This window comes from Opisthocomus hoazin, chromosome 2, assembly GCF_030867145.1.
Source record: "Opisthocomus hoazin isolate bOpiHoa1 chromosome 2, bOpiHoa1.hap1, whole genome shotgun sequence".
NCBI classification, from domain to species: Eukaryota; Metazoa; Chordata; class Aves; order Opisthocomiformes; family Opisthocomidae; genus Opisthocomus; species Opisthocomus hoazin.
Genome location: NC_134415.1, coordinates 130,120,528 through 130,139,039, shown reverse-complemented (window position 1 = coordinate 130,139,039; position 18,512 = coordinate 130,120,528). Strand labels below are relative to the sequence as shown.

The window sequence follows — 18,512 nt, the reverse complement described above, 5'->3', positions numbered from 1 at the left end:
GAATCACAGACAAACCTTTGTCACCAAAGGATGGAGCATTGCTGTTTTATTGCTTTCCGATGACACGCTCTGAAAGGGTAAAACCTTAACTAAGGCGTCCCTGAATTTTAACACATAAGCAGCTACAAGGACAAATTCATAGCGTGCAAAGTTTTCTTTCATGCAGTCGGTCAAAGACAGACCGCTGAGCAACCGGATGATGAAGAGGTCTGAGGTCGCGCTGCTCTGGCTAGTGAAGTCCTCAGCTTCAGTCCGTCTCCAAAACTCTTTCTCCATCTCCAGCACCTTAATTCAGTTTAGATTTTAGCGCTGTTCGCTTTAACTCAAAAAGGAAGCCAGAAACAAGACCTGTGCGTCCTCTTTTCGAAGAAGGCATCACCACTGCCTGCTAGATTACACACACGTGTCATTTGCTAATCACAATCTGCTGGTCCTCTGCCAGAGGGACCACTTCAGTGCTTCAACAGTATGTTCTCCTTTACAGCATGAGGCTTGATATGAAGGCATTGACAATAAATGTCCCTCTCACTTGCTCTGTATTCAGGTTTTTACGTTAAAGATTTGAAATACTCTCCTAAGACTACAACAGCAAACTGTGACACTTGACTACAAATCTTAGGCTCAGCCGTCAGCGTGGGCTGTCATCCCCTGCTGACACAGGAGGGAAAGGGACCCCCGGTTCAATGGAGAACCTTGGGGAAGGGAAGCGCGAAAAAAAGGAGAGAGCAGAAAAAGGCAGAAACATCTCTCTTCAGCACTGTTAAATAACGTACTGCAAGTGCAGGTTCATACTTTCAGAGCTCTTTAAGGGCGACATCTTATACAATTTGGGAGCAGCCTGCTTTTCTTCTTTTTTCTCCCAAAAGGCTTGCAAACTCCTTCTGTAGAAAAGCGCAGGCAGTGCTCATCCCCGAGACAGCTATTCCCAGAATTCGACAATCTGTTTCAAGAATTGAAACTTTCCAGCTGAAGAGCAAGGTACTCTTCTCCTGCCTCCTTTCTAAGTGCAGTAAAGCAGGAATAGGACTAATCCTGTCCCGATAAGAAATACACGTGGGAGCGAAGAAGAGTGATTGTTTATACAGAGATTGGCAGGCATTAAATAAAAACACGCTTGTTTGAGGTAAAAAAATAAAAAGACAAAAGGTGAACAAAAACCCCAACATGTTCACAGTGAATCAAAGCCATTTTTTTTAAGACATTAAAGTTTGAGCTCAAGAAAAGAAAGCAGGAGAGGAGGGGTTTCCTTGTCATTAAACTGGCTGATTGAAAGTACACCCCTGAAGTGGGGTTCAGACAAACTGGCTGCATTTGGGTGCACCAGGTATTCGCGTTTTGAGGTCCTTCCTAGGACATGCCCTGGGGCTCCGGGAAGCAGGTGATGACCCAAAATAGAACAATCAATGAAGCCTTAAAAATAAAGACAGCTTTGGGATGATCTGGTGGTTTTCAGACACCTCGTACTCCAGAACTTCAGCTTCCTCTGGAATAAAGGGGCAATCTTCTAAGACAGAAGTATGAACCTGAAAACCACTCTAGCACCGAACTTGTGACCGAGTCCAGAGGTAGCTCAGAGCAATGAGGTGCATGAGTACTCAGACTCATTCTAAGTATTAACTCAGACATGCAAGAACAACTTGATTGTCCTAACAGCCAAGAGTGTCACTTGAACAAAGACTAGAGAGGAGGGGGATTAACTTTCTTATGCAAAAACCCTGCAAAATTTTAGGTTTAAGAGAAGCTTATCACGGTGTTAAAGGGAGCAGAGTATTTGGCAGAGCACTTACTCTCTCCTCTTCAACCATCTTTGAAGCATGGGTTGGTCCATCTTGGGAGTGCAAAGCCAAGCTGTTAAATATCACCTTTTAATGAAAAAAAAAATCTGTAGTCACAAGGCATTAGGACTAATCCCTAGGCAGGCACTTACACAGCACTTTAAACCTTTTGCAGAAGTGCAGCTGAACCTCAGTGAGAAGCCAGAACTCTTGAATTCAAATTATCCTAGTTAAATATCTCCACGCTCCAATGCTAAAAGCACTGCGTTTTGGCATCTCGGAAAGGTTGTGCGAAGGAAAAAACCACTGTCCTTGTCGCTTCCACGCCACCGTTTGTGATCCGACACAGCAGGGCAAACAGCCTTTTCCAGCAGACCTTGTACCAGGAGCTAAAGACAGCTCCGGGCTCTCGCACTGGCACCGGAACACACCTCCATCTTCTTGCCCCATCTTCTCCCACTGAGGTCTAGCATTATTATCCAGAGATAAGCACTCAGAACTGGAATAAGAAAACGTGTTTAAAGATATTTCTCAGTTCCTTTGATTTCCTTTTCTCCCTTTAAAACAAATGAACAGAGGAAAGTGTTTGTTTGGGTTTTTTATCTCTCCGAAACCCTCAGTCTCGTAGCCTGTAAATCCATGAAATCTAAAAATCCAGTTGACATCAAACAGCAAAAGAAAGAAAATCGCTACACTTTAATCATTCCTCACCAAGTCCTCCTTCTGAAAGGATGACAAATCTCAAAACTACAACAACTTTGCCAAGCAATGTTTAGAAAAACACGGAGAAAAAAAGCAATTATGAGAAGTGGCACTTGCCCAGCACTGGTGTTGACAAGAAGCAGATGGGCAGAAACACCCTCGCCGGGGTAGCAAGGGTACTAAAACAAATCTTTGTTATGAAATGTAGTCCAGTCACTTGGGGGGATACTGAAAACAACGTGTTTGACTGTCTGTGAAGACATTTACTGGATGAAAATATTTCTAGATGGAGAGCCAAATTCTGTCATTAAATGTTTGTAGATAGCGACTGCTAAACCAGACATATATATTTATCCAATGGCAAAATGTGACCCTTTTACAGCGATAATTTTTTGGCACAATTTCTTCAACCAAGCTGACTAAATACGGAGTAAGAGAGAACATGAAAGCAAAGCACTTTAAAGCATCTTTGAATCTCTGTAGAACAAAAAAATGTCTTTTTCCTAAGAGCTGCTACTCTGTGCAGTGAGTTCACAAGGATCTCTCAGACTGTGTATTTCCCGGTCAGGTGAGAGGTCAGCTTGCACATACTTTGGGGTGACCAAAAGCCATGTAGTTACTAGCGATTAATCTGGAGACCAACCTGGTATGTTGGTGAGCCTGAACAGGAAAAGCAAACGTGTATCTCACCCCACTCACAAAGGCACCAAATTCAATCCGGCTGAACATGAGGAAGAACTTCTTCCCTCTGAGGGTGATGGAGCCCTGGAACAGGCTGCCCAGGGAGGCTGTGGAGTCTCCTTCTCTGGAGATATTCCAGCCCCACCTGGCCGCGGTGCTGTGCCCCCTGCTCTGGGTGACCCTGCTTGGGCAGGGGTTGGGCTGGGTGACCCACAGAGGTCCCTTCCAACCCCGACCATGCTGTGATTCTGTGATTCTGTGAATCCTAAATGAACTCTTTTTCATATGGTATATTATATTTATACAATGGCAACCTCTTCAATGAGCTCAGAAACACACATTTGGTATTTCTGTGTCATTAGCCATTTTGTAAAATGCCTCCGACAACGGCGACCGATGCCTTCAGCACAAAGCCTTTTGCCTTCGTGTCACTGGATGCAAGCCCTTGGGTGTCAGCACCCAACAAGCAGAAAGCTCCACGGCAGTCAGCAGCACAGACTGGGCCAGCGCCTACAAGGACTGCCCTCCAAGCTCCAGCAACGGTCTAGCCAAGGCTACAGCTGATGCAATCCCAGAAGGGCATCGTCAGAAAACTTCCACCGCTCCTGCCTATGCGTTAGCACCCGCAGATGGGAGGGACTGAGCTCAAGGACGCAGTAAGGATTCTGAACCCCCAAGTACATAGCCAAAAAAGTGGAAGCCATTTTAAAAAGGTTACCCATTTTAAAAAGGTCCCCCTCCACAACATTCGTCTCTGCCCTCAATTTTAAAATCATTTAAAAGTCATTAATCATTCAAACATAAGATTTTGTTGCATTGAAACAAGAGATCGGAAACCCAGTACAAGTTTGTTTTGGGGTTTTTTTGGTGTTTGTTTGTTTTATTCTCCAAAGACACTGTGCATTTAAATATCAACCCAAATAAACCCCTCTTATTTCACCTTCCATATTTGGAACATTTCAGCCTGCAATAATACTTTTGAATTCCACATTCCTAATACACTTTATGCAAAATTTACCATACCCTTTTCTATGCGGTTAAATTACTTCATTCCTAGGTCCGGGTAGATTAAAAGGGTAATTCATATCCATTTTCAAGTTAGTTCATAAAGAAGTCTCAGAGGTTTGCTCTAAGAACTTTAAAAGCCAGCTTTCCATACTCATTCCCATTAAAAATTATTTGTATGAGAACGATAGTGAAAACTGAACTCAGAAAGCAATCAAAACACTAACAACTCCGTCACAAGCACCAGACGCATATGAGCTCAGCTGGCCACCGAGGATCTGTTGAGCTATGCTGATTACAGCACCCAAATGATTCTTTTTATTTGAAACTCTGAAAAAAGCCTTCAAGATTCTAAAGAAGGTTCTCTGAGGCCACATTATTTACATTTGATTAAGGAATGTCAGTTCTAGCAATTATACTCTGCACCATGCACATCCACAAAACTGTTATTTTTTTAATGCACTGCTAGAAAAAGGCTTTTGTCTATTCAGATAGCTTTTCATTAACTGCATTTCATTATTTTTTAAGATTAATTATTATGCCTGCATCAGAAGGTGAAAGAGAAAAAAACTTGAGCTGCCCTCTCCATGTGTCGCATGTCTGCATTTCTATACCACAAACCAAAAATGAATTACATTAGCACATGGAAATTCAAAGAGTTTATGATTTTTTTTTTAAGATAGCTGTGATACAAGATCTCCCATCTAAGCCACGTGCTAACAAAAAAACATCAGAGCATCCAACAAGGTTCTTGAGTACGAAGGTGACCAAAATCCACTTCTCGAATGCACATTGGTCAGAGGAACGTGCTTCTGCCACAGCAATGTCAAAAACAGAAACTGAAATTTAGTATGTACATGTTTAATGTCAGCACCCAATGATGCCCTAAAATGTGATTACCCGGGCAGTTCCTGGAGATCAGCAGGGTCATAAGGCAAAGAACGGTAATTCTGCTGGGTGCACACTATGAAAGCCTCAGCACGTTCATAAAAATGACAGGCTTCAAGAGCATGCACGTAATATAATTGAGCACAAATAGATGAAACTCTGCTTCTCCATCCACCTGCATATTTTAAATAAGTATTCTAAACTTTTCGCCATCAGCAATAAGGGTTGGTAATCTGCCACACTGCAGTACTAAGGTTTTTAAAGAACAGACTAGGAAAATAAAAAGCAATTCCAGCCATCTAAAAAGGTTTCAGTTGTTGGCTTTTTTTATTTACAGACTACTGGCAATTAATTTAAAGGCATCAGATAATGGAGAAAAATAGGCATTTTCTAACTTAAAAGTATATAAACAGCTTCATCAGAAACCAATCTTTAAGGTACATAAACAGCTTCATCGGAAGCCGTTCTGCTAGTTACATAAAGAATCCTATTATGCCAAATTAATTCAATCTAACTAATTAGAGAGCAGGAAGTTCTTTCAATTATTTTATGTGCTGTCTGAGAAACACACTTGAATACGAGAGCAGATTTCATTAATTGCGGTTCATTATTCTCCAGATTAGTTACTAAACTTGCATCAGAAGGTCAAAGACAGCGATTTTGTCAGCTGCCACCACCTTGACTGGAATGTCTCTGCAACGTTTCTGAAACTCCGGCAACCACTGGCTATAAACAAAAACAGCACTGGGGAAGACCTTTTCGTTCCGATTCCTTTTGTATGTGCTTGTTTACTTGAAGGCTGATGCCAGTCGAAGCAACAGCCTACGCTGGAAATAAGAAGCTGCAAAAATAAAATAAAGGTATTTTCAGGACGAGTGATCAAAACTCCACCTTCTGTTGACTGACACAGAATCAGAGATTCGGAAACACATCTACTCAGAGAGCTCTGCTCGGTCGCGAGGAGAGGCTGAGGGAGCTGGGCTTGTTCAGCCTGGAGAAGAGAAGGCTGAGAGGGGACCTTAGAAATGCCTCTAAATATCCGCAGGGTGGGGGTCAGGAGGACGGGGCCAGACTCTTTCCAGTGGTGCCCAGCGACAGGACAAGGGGCAACGGGCACAAACTGAAGCCTGGGAAGTTCCAGCTGAACCCGAGGAAGAACTTCTTCCCTCTGAGGGTGCCGGAGCCCTGGCCCAGGCTGCCCAGAGGGGCTGTGGAGTCTCCTTCTCTGGAGATATTCCAGCCCCGCCTGGCCACGGTGCTGTGCCCCCTGCTCTGGGTGACCCTGCTTGGGCAGGAGGGTTGGGCTGGGTGACCCACAGAGGTCCCTGCCAACCCCCGCGATGGTGGGATTCTGTGAACTTAACTTCAGTCACAAACTTGCTGAACAGGTACGTACTGCTCCCTTGGAAATGATGCTCCAAAGCACCAAGATCAGCTTAGCCACAAGACCCTGCTTACAAGGCGCAGCAGAACAAATACGCTGCTTTCGGCAGAGATGTTCAGCCGTCTAACCCTGATAATTTAACTACAACATATTGGGGATTTACTACAACAGCTGGACCAGCCACCTAGTTCAAGATGGTACACCAGCATTTTTCCACAACAGGTTTTTTAGGTAATTAAGTACTCTGGAATCATGTAACAGATATGCACTGAAAAGGGAGCTTGACAACAACTTTGGAAATTCTCTTTTGCTGAAGTTGGTTGACGAACCAGGGAAAAGCAATAAACTGACCCACCTAGCTTTTTGGTATTCATATTCAAAAACCTTGTTATTACGTATCTGCTTGTTTGCTTTTAGCCAGGAAAGGATGATTTAGATCTTTCCATTTTCTTTGTAAAGCAGTCTTTTAGTCAGTTCTGTTCCTGAACCTAGCTCTCCCAATCTGTTGTTTCTGGTAACAGAAGTCCATCGGTTCCTGGTTAGGGGTCAGATTCCTTTGCAATTACAGCCACAACACCCTTTTGGCTTTGCCTCCCCTTCATACTTCTTGTAGTTTACCACCTACTTCTTGTAGTTTACCACCTACTCTCACTCTGCACATTCATTTACGTCCCCTGCCACTGTGCATTGCATTTTTCTTCTCCCACAGAACTACTGTTCTGTATTTCCTGAGACTCAGAAATACCATTTTCTGTGTCCTCTCCAGCTTACTACAGTTATGCAAGAATTACCAGCATGCTGTCTCGCCCTGGCAGGCTAGCGATAAGGTGTTAAAGCCGGCTGCCAAACACTGAGCCCCCCAGCAGCCCCAGCACCCACGGAGTACAACAGCCATTCATCACCGCCGCCACCTAAATTCTTCTGGCCACATCTGCATCATCAGGCCATTATAAAGAAACAGCCAGAAAGATTACGAGATGTGATATTTATGATCTTAAAGCCAGTCTCGCTACAGCAGTATGTATTTGTGTTCTGTGCTGCATCAAGGAAGCTGTAGCTAATTCCATAGCGGTTCCTTCCATTTTTGCCCTCTCCTCTGTGCACGGTGATGGCTAACAGGAGAGAAGCGGCCCCGTTCGCTTACTGATAGAGCTGCAAAGACCATCTATAAACGTCTCCAGCCAGCGAGGTGTATGTGAAATAAAACGTACTTCTTCTATTACAAAACTGAAAGTAGCAAATAATTTTATAATTTAATTTTATTATATAGATCTGGTGGTGACGGAAGGTTGAGGGAGGGGATTCTGCCCCTCTACGCCATTCTCGTCAGACCCCACCTGGAGTCCTGCGTCCAGCTCTGGAGCCCCCAGCATAGGAAGGACATGGAGGAGGCCACGAAGATGATTCGAGGGCTGGAGCACCTCTCCTCCGAGGACAGGCTGAGGGAGCTGGGGCTGTTCAGCCTGGAGAAGAGAAGGCTGCGGGGTGACCTTAGAGCAGCTGCCAGTACCTGAAGGGACTACAGGAAGGATGGAGAGGGGTTTTTCACAAGGGGGTGTAGTGATAGGACAAGGGGGAATGGCTCTAAACTAACAGAGGGAAGATTGAGATGAGATATTAGGAAGAAATTCTTCCCCATGAGGGTGGTGAGGCCCTGGCCCAGGCTGCCCAGAGAAGCTGTGGCTGCCCCCTCCCTGGCAGTGCTCAAGGCCAGGTTGGATGGAGCTGTGAGCAACCTGGTCTGGTGGAAGATGTCCCTGCTGATGGCAGGGGGGTCGGAACCAGATGATCTTTACGGTCCCTGCCAACCCAAACCATTCTATGATTCTATTCTATGATTAAAACATCACAGGCTCCTGGTTATATATTAGCTTTTATTTTTTTTAAAACAAAGCAGAAACAGCATTTCCCCACATATGGAAAATTGTTGCGATCGTGATCTGATTGCGTTTCCATAGTCATACATAATATAAATTAAAATCTCTTTCAATAGATGTCTTTGTAGTTTAAAACTTGACTTTAAGACAAAGAAGACAAGGCTGATCTTGATCTAGATGTCTTTGTAGTTTAAAACTTGACTTTAAGACAAAGAAGACAAGGCTGATCTTGAACGGTAGGAAGGAGTGGGAACTGGCGGGTAGACCAGAGGCAGGAAATCAGGCCTCGGTTGTAATTTCAGCTCTCATTGATTCCGTAAGAACTCAAGAAGCTGTGAAAGGCTCTCACTGCAATTGTAAAGAGCACCTCTTTGCATCTCCCAGTACCCAAACACCTGTAAGAAAGCCACTGTCTTAATCTGAATTCTCTAAATTTCATAGATGAGTAAGGTTATATGATTCCAGTCTCAACACTGAGGCTGCTGTAAGCAAAAGGCAACATGAAAATGGAAAGCATTAAATTAGGTAAGATTTGGGAGTAAAATTTGCTTCTTTTATTACTTTGCGGAGAATAAAACCGCAGTCAAACTAAAAATATTTTGAATCTGCCTTACTTTTATTTGTGCTAGCTCTGTCATAAGCCACCTCTAAAAATATTTCAGTGTTTGCGTATTTATTTTTGGTCTATTTATTTATTTAATATTTAGCAGTACTTCCACACTGACAAAACAACTTGCAGCAATCACAGAATCATAGAAAGTTTTGGGTCGGAAGGGACCCCTAGAGGGACCCCATCTAGTCCAACCCCCCCTGCAGCGAGCAGGGACACCGCTAACTAGATCAGGTTGCTCAGAGCCCTGTCCAACCTGGTCTTGAATGTTTCCAGGGATGGGGTCTCCACTACCTCTCTGGGCAACCCGTTCCAGTGTTTCACCACCCTCATTGTAAAGAATTTCTTCCTTATATCCAGCCTAAACCTACCCTGTTTTAGTTTAAAACCATTACCCCTCGCCCTGTCACTGTTGTCTCTACCAAAAAGATTGTCCCCATCTTTCCTATAGGCTCCCTTTAAGTAAGGGAGCAATCAGGTCTCCGCGCAGCCTTCTCTTCTCCAGGCTGAACAAGCTCAACTCTCTCAGCCTGTCCTCACAGGAGAGGTGCTCCAGACCTCGGACCAATCCTCAGACATTCTTCTAATGGCAAATTTAGTTGTAGCAAACAATGGAACACAATGTTTGGATCTGATAATGAAAATAGTTGCTTGGGGATTTCAGGATTTGTTTCGCTTGGTTTTGAGAAAGATATCCTTTAAAACATTTGTCTGCACGTGAAGAGGTCTGGGAAGGTATCAGTTAACAGGTAACGTGCTTCCAGAACTCCAGACAAGCGAACAAGATGACAGGAGAGTGAGCGGGACGGCCAACAAAGCACGGCCAGGCGGACTGCCACAGACTTCAACAAGTGAGACCGGACTCCAGATTTACCTTCAGAACAGTTTTTAAAATCTTCCAGACTTACACTATACAGGACTACTCCTTTATAAACAGACGACAGACTCTCCAATAAAGGAGAAAATATTATTTACAACGGGATTCTCTATTTAATCTCTTTTCTTTAAAAGACAGTAGCGTTTTCTACTCTGCTTGACTGTGCATTAGCTACTGCTCAGAGCACAGAAGCCACATCTGGAGCGGGTGAAGTTTTGCAGCCCAACATCCAAAAAACCAATCAAAAGCTTCTCTGACACATGGAATAGGTGAGAGAATGAACAAAAGCAACTGTCCAACGTACACAGCAGAAGACGGTAAAAGGTGACACGAGCTGGGGCGAAGGGTGGGGGGAATGGTGTATGAAATAACGAATTAAAAATAGAATTACATTTTCCGCTTGGCAATACACAAACAACACTAAGTGCACTTCATAAATTTTACTATTGTTGCTGCAAGCGGTATGACCACAAATCACGCTGGTCGCGTACTTGGCACTTCGAAAAAGCCAAGGGGGGCTGAGCGTATCAATAAGTTGCAACGGCTCCGCTACCTCTGGACAGAACGGAGGGAAAACGCGTCACGAGGCGTTTCTGTGACTAAATGCTTGGTTTGCGGGGCAACAACATCTACCACAGCACTCTGCCAGCCACTCTAACGCACTCACCGGTGTTACTGCATAGTTTTTGGATCTAGTTTTTTACCTGCTGTGCAAGAGGAGAGGTCTGCCTGCCCTTCTTCTCATCTCTGACAGGAAAGAGAGACTTCAGCAGCTTTGGCATCTGAGGCACAAAGGACTTTACAGGATTCAGATAGGAAGCAGCAAGGCTACCAATACCTGTTGGAAAAAGTAACAAATGAGAATAGTTATGCTTTGAGGGAAAGGAGAAGGAAAAAACCTCAACCCAAAATCCCCTAAGAACAACATTACAAAACTGTTATCGTTTTAATCTAAGATGACATCTTCCAGTGGTCAAAGCATTAGCCAAGGAAAATTGTTGAGTGCTTGCTCCTCCCTTGAAAGGGACATCTGGATTTGGGTAGGCCTTACTCCGTGGCCCCAGTATACAGAAAATTATTTTCAATCATATAGTGTGAAAAAGCTTCTTGCTTGCCATTGGAAACATAAAATGCTTTCCAACTTGTAGAAGCAGGAAAAAACCCACACAACAATCAAAATGGAAAAAGGATGGCCACACAGCATACAATCTTAACGACAATGACAAAACTTACTAGAAATAAAAGATCAGAAGGTCCAAGTTAAGGAAAAAATGTCAGGGGCATTCAACTCTCCTTACTCCTACTGTAATTTTTTCCTACACTACTCCCCCCTTGAGAAAACCTAGGTAGGCATACAAAACGTCACTACCGTGTATCTCTGAGCTCTCAGTTACATTTTAGGCACATCAGCTGCAAAATACCCACCCCATTCCAGTGCTGCTTACTGTCTAGAACATCCAGAGAATGACTGTCTTTGCTGTTTTACTCCTGTAACGGACAGCATGGTCTGAGCCCAGCTAACGTTTGGCTTTAGAAATTGAACCACTGAGATAAAGACCGCATCTTCAGACAACTTTCAATATGTGGTGTTTACCTCTTAGCAGAACTAGTATCAGATTTACAGCAACGGCTAGTTAGAGTTGTGTAGAGTCTGAGTAGCTTCGCCGTAACTGCTAAATATTCACAGAGAGGGAACTGCACGGACACTGCTCCAGAGAAGAAATTTCTCTGCATCTCTGAACGCAGCTCAGCTTTATCTGACATTCGGGAGCGGCGGTAACTTCACTACATTTTTAGGAAAGTGGTTTTAGCTTTAGGAAAGCCCTTACCTGGATCAGGGGAGTGGTTTTGCTGCCCAGAGGCCGGCAGAGAGGTACGAGATGGACTAATGCCTCTACTGGAATTTGTGGCACCTTGGGATACATCTTGCTGACTCTCCCATCGGCCCTAGGGGGAAAAAAAAACTTGTATTTTTCAAAGTTAGCCCACCAGCAAGAGTACAGCAATACTTCTACACCACTCCAGCCTGCCCAGCCCCTTTGCAAAGTTCAGAATGCACAGCGCTGAGGAAAGACCCTTCCCCAAAGACACTCTTAGTTGAAACACCCAGTCCTGCGAAGATAAGCGCCCTCAGCATCAAGGCACAGGAAAAGTCTACTTATAGACCTTAAAGCTATAATATTTCACTTACTCATGCAGCTGTGTTTTGGAAGTTGAGTACCTTACAACCAGGTGAAAATAAAACAGTACTGTCTGCCCAAAATCCCTAAGTATTTTGTGTATCTACTCTGGAAGCAGTCACGAGCGAAGTCTGGAGTCTGAAGTAGAGTGTCAGAGAGAACGGGTGAGGACAGAGCTCTGAACAAGAAAAGAAATAGGATCTTGGACCTCAAGGCTGGATGTTAGTGCCTAGGGTCAGAGGACGGATGAGCTGATCAGATCAAGAGGAAGCAACTGCAGTACCGGAATTTTTCTAGCAGCCTGAAAAAAGAGAGTGGTGGAATACATGACAACAAGCTGCAGATACCAGGAGCCAAGATAAAGCTTAAGGACAGGTTGAGTTTTGACACGGTTAGTGAAGATGAAACAAGATGATTTTCAGACCTGCAACAGCCTGAGTGCAGACGAGGGAGGAAGACACAGCAACCAAGGAGGTAGTAGGCCACCTTGCCTCCCCATGGTCCCAGGATTCTCTCGTTGGGTTTTCACACGGATCCCAAGGCAGGCACACACCATTCCGCACATGGAATGCGAATTCTCTCGCTTTTACAAAAGTCTACTGTGGTTTTGGGGTCAGACACTGGCTCAGTGACAAAGTCTCTTGGCTAACGGATAGAACCTCCAAGCCATTTCACACCAGTGCATGAGTGTCAAGAATCTATGCGGCCAAATCATTCTTTCCTAAGTCTACCATCTCAACACATAAACTCTTTAACAGATTTGCCTGCAATGATTACACTAAGCAACCGGCCAGAGGGCCTTTCTGCTGAAAGCTTTATGTGGATACAAGACCGTACATTGCTTCACCAAACTGAGCACCATGATAGATGTGAAGTGCTGAACACAAGACACTGAAATCCATGTGCTTGTCCTGCAAACTTCTGATACAGGCACACTTGCAATGCCTGTCAAAGCAGTTCCTTCGCTAGAGAGTAGGCTCTAATAAAGCTATATGCTGCTAATTTACTTAATTTATAGGAGATCTTAAGGCAATTCAATATCCATTTAGAGAGCCTGGTCTCAAATGCTAGAAGAACTCTCAATGTCTTGTGGAAAAGCGCTGTCCTGTTCAGCTAGCAGAGTGCCCTCGGGACTACAAGCTTGCAAAGCTTCACCCTTCCAGAAGTACAGGTTGTGAAGACAGGATGGTGCAGCCACACCGACACACACTGAAGTCTGATCCTACTTCTGGTAAAGAGTTATGCTATGGTCGGTACAATATCTGTACTTGTCTGAATGATATTGCATCTGTTTCCGCATCTCGCTTGTTCTTTTAAAAGACATAACAGAAAGAGTAATACTTTCGCAATGCGATGATACAGTGAAGATACTAGAAAGGAGTCACAAGGGATGGATAGACCTGCTACATCCCAGACCACAAGTTTCATGTATTTTTCCTGCAGGAAGAGGGGGAAAATGCGCCTCTGAAGAAGCTTTACGCTGTTGCATGCAAGGAAATAATCTGACCTTGAACAGAAAAATGACAGGCAGCTAAACTAATCTTCACTGTAACTTGAAGTCATGAATGTTTCACAAATAATAAATAAGCCAGGATAGGAGGAATAGATTTCTCCAATGGGTTGAAGGTCACACTGAGCAACCCAGAGCAAAAATCGTTTCCATTTGGATCTATAAGTTAGCCCCATAGAAGCTCTCCTGCTTTGAATAGTAAGTAACTTGCACTTTTGCAGAGCAGCACCCGTCTTCAGACATCCCCATCATCAGACGTAGAGAGACAACAGGCGCTATTTCTGCGAAGCAGCATTCGGGATACCTAAAGACTAACGGACGTCTGAGTTGACTGGAAGCAGCCATCCTGAATGTCAAAACTGACATAACCCAGGCTGGGACCAGCAGTAATACCAGGGGTTTGTTTAGTCTTGTATTTTTGAGGACTTTGGTGTTTAAGCCCTTCTTGAAAGCTTCCTGCACTATCAGCATGGATGATGGAGCTGTTCTACCCACACCTTAAGCCCCCAACTTAAGCATTATCTTTGCCCTGCAAATCGTTTATGTCTCACACACATCCAAAAGTCATGCCTATGTCTGGAAAATTCTCTCCACAACATGGTTCAATGAAACCAGCAGTGTGCCCTGGCTGCCAAGAAAGCTAATGGGATCCTGGGGTGCATTAGGAGGAGTGTGGCCAGCAGGTCGAGGGAGGTTCTCCTCCCCCTCTACACTGCCCTAGTGAGGCCCCATCTGCAGTGCTGGGTCCAGTGCTGGGCTCCCCAGTTCAAGAAAGATGAGGAGCTGCTGGAGGGAGGCCAGCGGAGGGCTACGAGGATGAGGAGGGGACTGGAGCATCTCTCCTACGAGGAGAGGCTGAGGGAGCTGGCCTTGTTTAGGCTGGAGAAGAGAAGGCTGAGAGGGGACCTTAGAAATGCCTCTAAATGTATGCAGGGTGGGTGTCAGGAGGACGGGGCCAGACTCTTTCCAGTGGTGCCCAGCAACAGGAGAAGGGGCAACGGACACAAATTGAAGCCTGGCAAGTTCCAGCTGAACCCGAGGAAGAACTTCTTCCCTCTGAGGGTGACAGAGCACTGGCCCAGGCTGCCCAGAGGGGCTGTGGAGTCTCCTTCTCTGGAGATATTCAAGATCCACTTGGACACGGTCCTGTGCAGCCTGCTGTAGGTGATCCTGCTTCGGCAGGGGGTTGGACTGGATGACCCACAGAGGTCCTTTCCAACCCTGAACACTCTGTGATTCTGTGAAACAGTCTTTCCTATTCCACTCCCCAGAAACTCCTGTTCAGGCTTTTGCAGTCTCATGTCTCAACCAATGCAGGTTTCCTTCAGGTGGCCTTACCCCATGCAGTCTTGCCCCACTTAGATCCATCCAAAATACTGCTTCAGAGACTGCTTTCTCATCCTGCCATTTTGATCATTTCTCGTGCTGCAGCAGACACTGAAAGCCAGCACGGAAACAGCCGACGACTTCAGACTACGCTCAAACTGTCTTCCCCTTTGGGCTGTGAAATGTCTTCTGCAGTCTCCTTCTCTGGCTCCTGCTGATGGGTTTGCAGGAGAAGAGTCAAAACATGAGAAGAGAGTTCATACTCTATCCAGATGGGGAAAATATCTCAGTGTAATTCAGTATTTTTTGGCTGCACCAGCTCAGTGGTGCTGAAGGAGTTAAAAAACAAAATAGAAGACTATTTGGTGGGAGGTCGTCACAAGGCTCAAACAATCTTGAAACACTGTTTGGGTTTGTTGCCTTCTGGTCTGGCGTGCCATCAGCCTGGTAGATGTTGGCATTAGGTTAAGACAAAGAACCACGGAAGAGTGCAAAGCATCTGAAGGCTTCTTTTTTGGAGGCCATAACAAAGCTTGATTAGTGTTACTGTTGGATATTACGATAATGATCCACTTACTAAAGACAAATGGATAAAAGTGACGTGCCTTAATAATTTTCTATCTATAGGCCAAGTCTAAGTGCTTCTGGAGACCACAGAGACAAAAGCAACAGAAAGACTATTATGGGTAAGTTTTCTAGCTTACAAGAACACCGACTCAATTCGGGTAAGGAGCAACTGAATCATTTTCTGAATCTGATTTGTTGAGTCAGAAGTACCCTTCATTGATTGTTCCAACAAAAATAATTTCAGGCAAGTATCCTGAGTTTCTAGACCTATTTCGAGAATGATGAAAAAAATTGGAGTAAGTAAGAAACAGAGCAAAACACTTTCAGAATACTCATCTTGTACAGAAAGAATGGCATTATTTAGTGATTTTTTCCTTAGGAAAAGCTTTTTTGCTTAGGATCTTTTAGGAAATGTTGCTTCAGCCTTGATATTATGGACGACTACATTCTCTGCATGATTTTAAATATTTTACCAGGTTAAATAAAATGAAGGTCCTTAAAACAGGAATGTGCACTTGAAAAAAGGATTTGCCTGGCCACATACTTGAGGCGTGTTGGGTTTTTAAAGAACATTTGCTTAGGAGAGACCGGAAAGATCATTTTAGACCGAAGGTCAGATTTGCTAGGGGTAACGTCAGCCTCAGCTCTGAGAGGGCAGCAAACCGTTAAAAATGAGGTAAATCAGGGCAACAGGCGGAGCAACATTTGCAAAAGAAAATACTGTAGACAACTGAAAGGGTCAACGAGTGAAGAATCTGCAGAGGCGAAAGTCAGCTCATGAATGATTGATTTTACTAAGCTGGACTGAAAGATAACCCATCTCCATCTCACAAAAAGAAAAAAAATACAAGAATCATTAACTATATTAACTTGATGAAGTTCCCAGGTTTCACATCTGCATGTTATACAGCACTCTCACAATTGCTTTGTGCATTCACTAACTGAAACACTTGAACTTTAAGTCTAAGCAATTGGTATTATTTAAGTGCTCTGAATCTTTCCTCTATCAAGAAGGGTGGTGAGAGAAAGGAAGGAAGCTTGTAAATCATTTGCCCAGAGGAGCCATCATTTCCTGAATATATTTGGTCTCTGTCAAGTGACCAAACAGAGGTCAAGTGACTTAATTTAACAAATCAAAAATAGCCACTGGAAGAACACATGTCCCTTGATGTATTTTGATACAGAGCAGTTTATAAAGTGCTTTATTTCTATAATACCTTCTCCTTCTTCTGCTCTGCCTTCCCTTCTTTCACACATCCTCCATGACAAACACCAAGGAATTTATTTCAGGTCAGCACTGACATACACAAAATCTTTCGAGCAAATATGGGTGATCACTAGCCAAGTCATCTGTAGGCTTTACCTGACAACAAGTCTTTTCTTGAAGTTGACAGACCATTAAAATGCTGCCACTGGGTAAGAGAAATGAATAGTTCTTGTGTTTTATTATTTTAGCAGCCCAGAAAAGGCTTAGGAAAAGGCAACCATGTAGTACTTAAATATAAGCATACAGCTGGGACAAAAGGCACTTGTTCTCATGAACAGTGAGATTATTCAAATTGATCTACATGGTACCGATTTGGTGAAAAAAATCTGGCTCCCAGTAAAACCTGAAGGTTAAGCAGCACAACCTTGTCTCTCTTGGCTTTTGGATATACGAGGCTTTTGAGCTACAGACTACTGGACCTTTGGGAAAGGAAGGATGACTGTCAAAGACAGAATGGCTATCATGCAAAGGTGTTATAAGAACAACTCATATTTTTCACTTAAATGGATAAATTCAAATTTTTCATCAGTATCTGATTACTGTCTGAAGAAGACCTAAAAGAAGTCAGAGGTGCCTTCCGTTCTTGTGCATCTGGTTTATCCAGTTGAAGTCAACTGAATTTTTAAACTTCCAATGCAAGTACCCTGGAATGTAAAAATCCAGCTCCATATCTTATGTCACCACTAAGAGACTCTGGCATCACCTGACATGCACTGATGTGCAAGATGAAATAAAATTCATCTCGCTCTCCTGTAACCGTATCTGTCGTGATAACAGGAGTAAAAACTGGCTTCTCATTTAAGCAAGCGGATATAGCTTAAAGACGAGACCAAATGCGGTCCCGTTAACCTAATACGAAACACCTGCAAGACTGCCTTCTGAAGTAAATTGAGAAGGCATCTACTTGACTTCTCAGCCAGTTAGGTAGCTTAACCTTACGAGTTATTATTAAAAAAATCCCAGTGGTGACTTCAGTATTTCACATGAATGCATATCTGAGTGTGAGAGTCGTCCTGCTCCCTGCAATGTCAGTACACAGAGATATTCTTCGAAGTTTTCTTCAAAATGTGCCAAACCCACACCTCTGCTCCCACCCTGGAGAAGGGCTTTTCTAGCTCTTCGTGGGGGTGTAACCACCCATCCACACTGGCAGTAACAAAGATTCAGCTACGGCTGCAAGACGAGTGCAGGTCCTAATTCTGTTAACTTTTCTGATCTGCCTATTTTAGTTGTACCAACGCCATCTTTACTTCTTCTTCTAACTTGTTTAATATTCTTGTTTGTGAGGGAATGAGTCCTGGCTATTCACAGTGCTGAAGAATGAAGCAGAGTCCACATTCACAATTCTGCCAGTATGAATGGTGCTTTACACAGAGGAATAAGACTCAAGAGCCCTTTCCACAGAGATAAAAATCCATGGTAAAGACAGCAGGAACGCAAGGAAGAAGAATGTTAAAATTAGAGAGAAAAATGAAGTAATGGAATAAAAGCTAAGGAGAGGAATATACTGAAATGTGTCGAGGGCTTCCACTAATCTTAAAGTACTCAGGCTTGACAGCTTAGCTCTCCACCCAGTTCAGGATGCCATTACTACCCCGTGACTTGGTGTTTCTTACAATGCAAGAAAAACCACTTGTTTCAGATTAGCTTATTATAGTCACTTGTAAACAAAACCACATTCCTGGTAAAATAATGATTTATGACTGCTGGAGCAGACTACTTTTTCACTAAATTTCTCTGCAGGTGACAAAGACATCTAACTTAGCTGAAACTCTGCATATCAAGCCATTCTCAGACCTTTATGCTAAAACAGATAGGACTGATATCACCAGGGTGCTTTACGATGAATGTGTGCTATGGGAA

At 43.8% G+C, this 18,512-nt stretch overlaps 1 protein-coding gene across 2 annotated transcripts in view; it reads right to left on the bottom strand.

Annotated features, from left to right (window-relative positions):
* The window catches only part of KIF13B (kinesin family member 13B), a 144,962-nt gene that overhangs the window by 11,171 nt on the left and 115,279 nt on the right, over nucleotides 1-18,512 (bottom strand). For both annotated transcript variants that reach the window (XM_075415039.1, XM_075415038.1), the window contains exons 36-37: nucleotides 11,629-11,746; nucleotides 10,504-10,637 (exon numbers count right to left, since the gene is read on the bottom strand). In XM_075415039.1, the coding sequence (XP_075271154.1) occupies nucleotides 10,504-10,637; nucleotides 11,629-11,746 (252 nt within the window). The remainder of the gene's footprint in view (nucleotides 1-10,503; nucleotides 10,638-11,628; nucleotides 11,747-18,512) is intronic.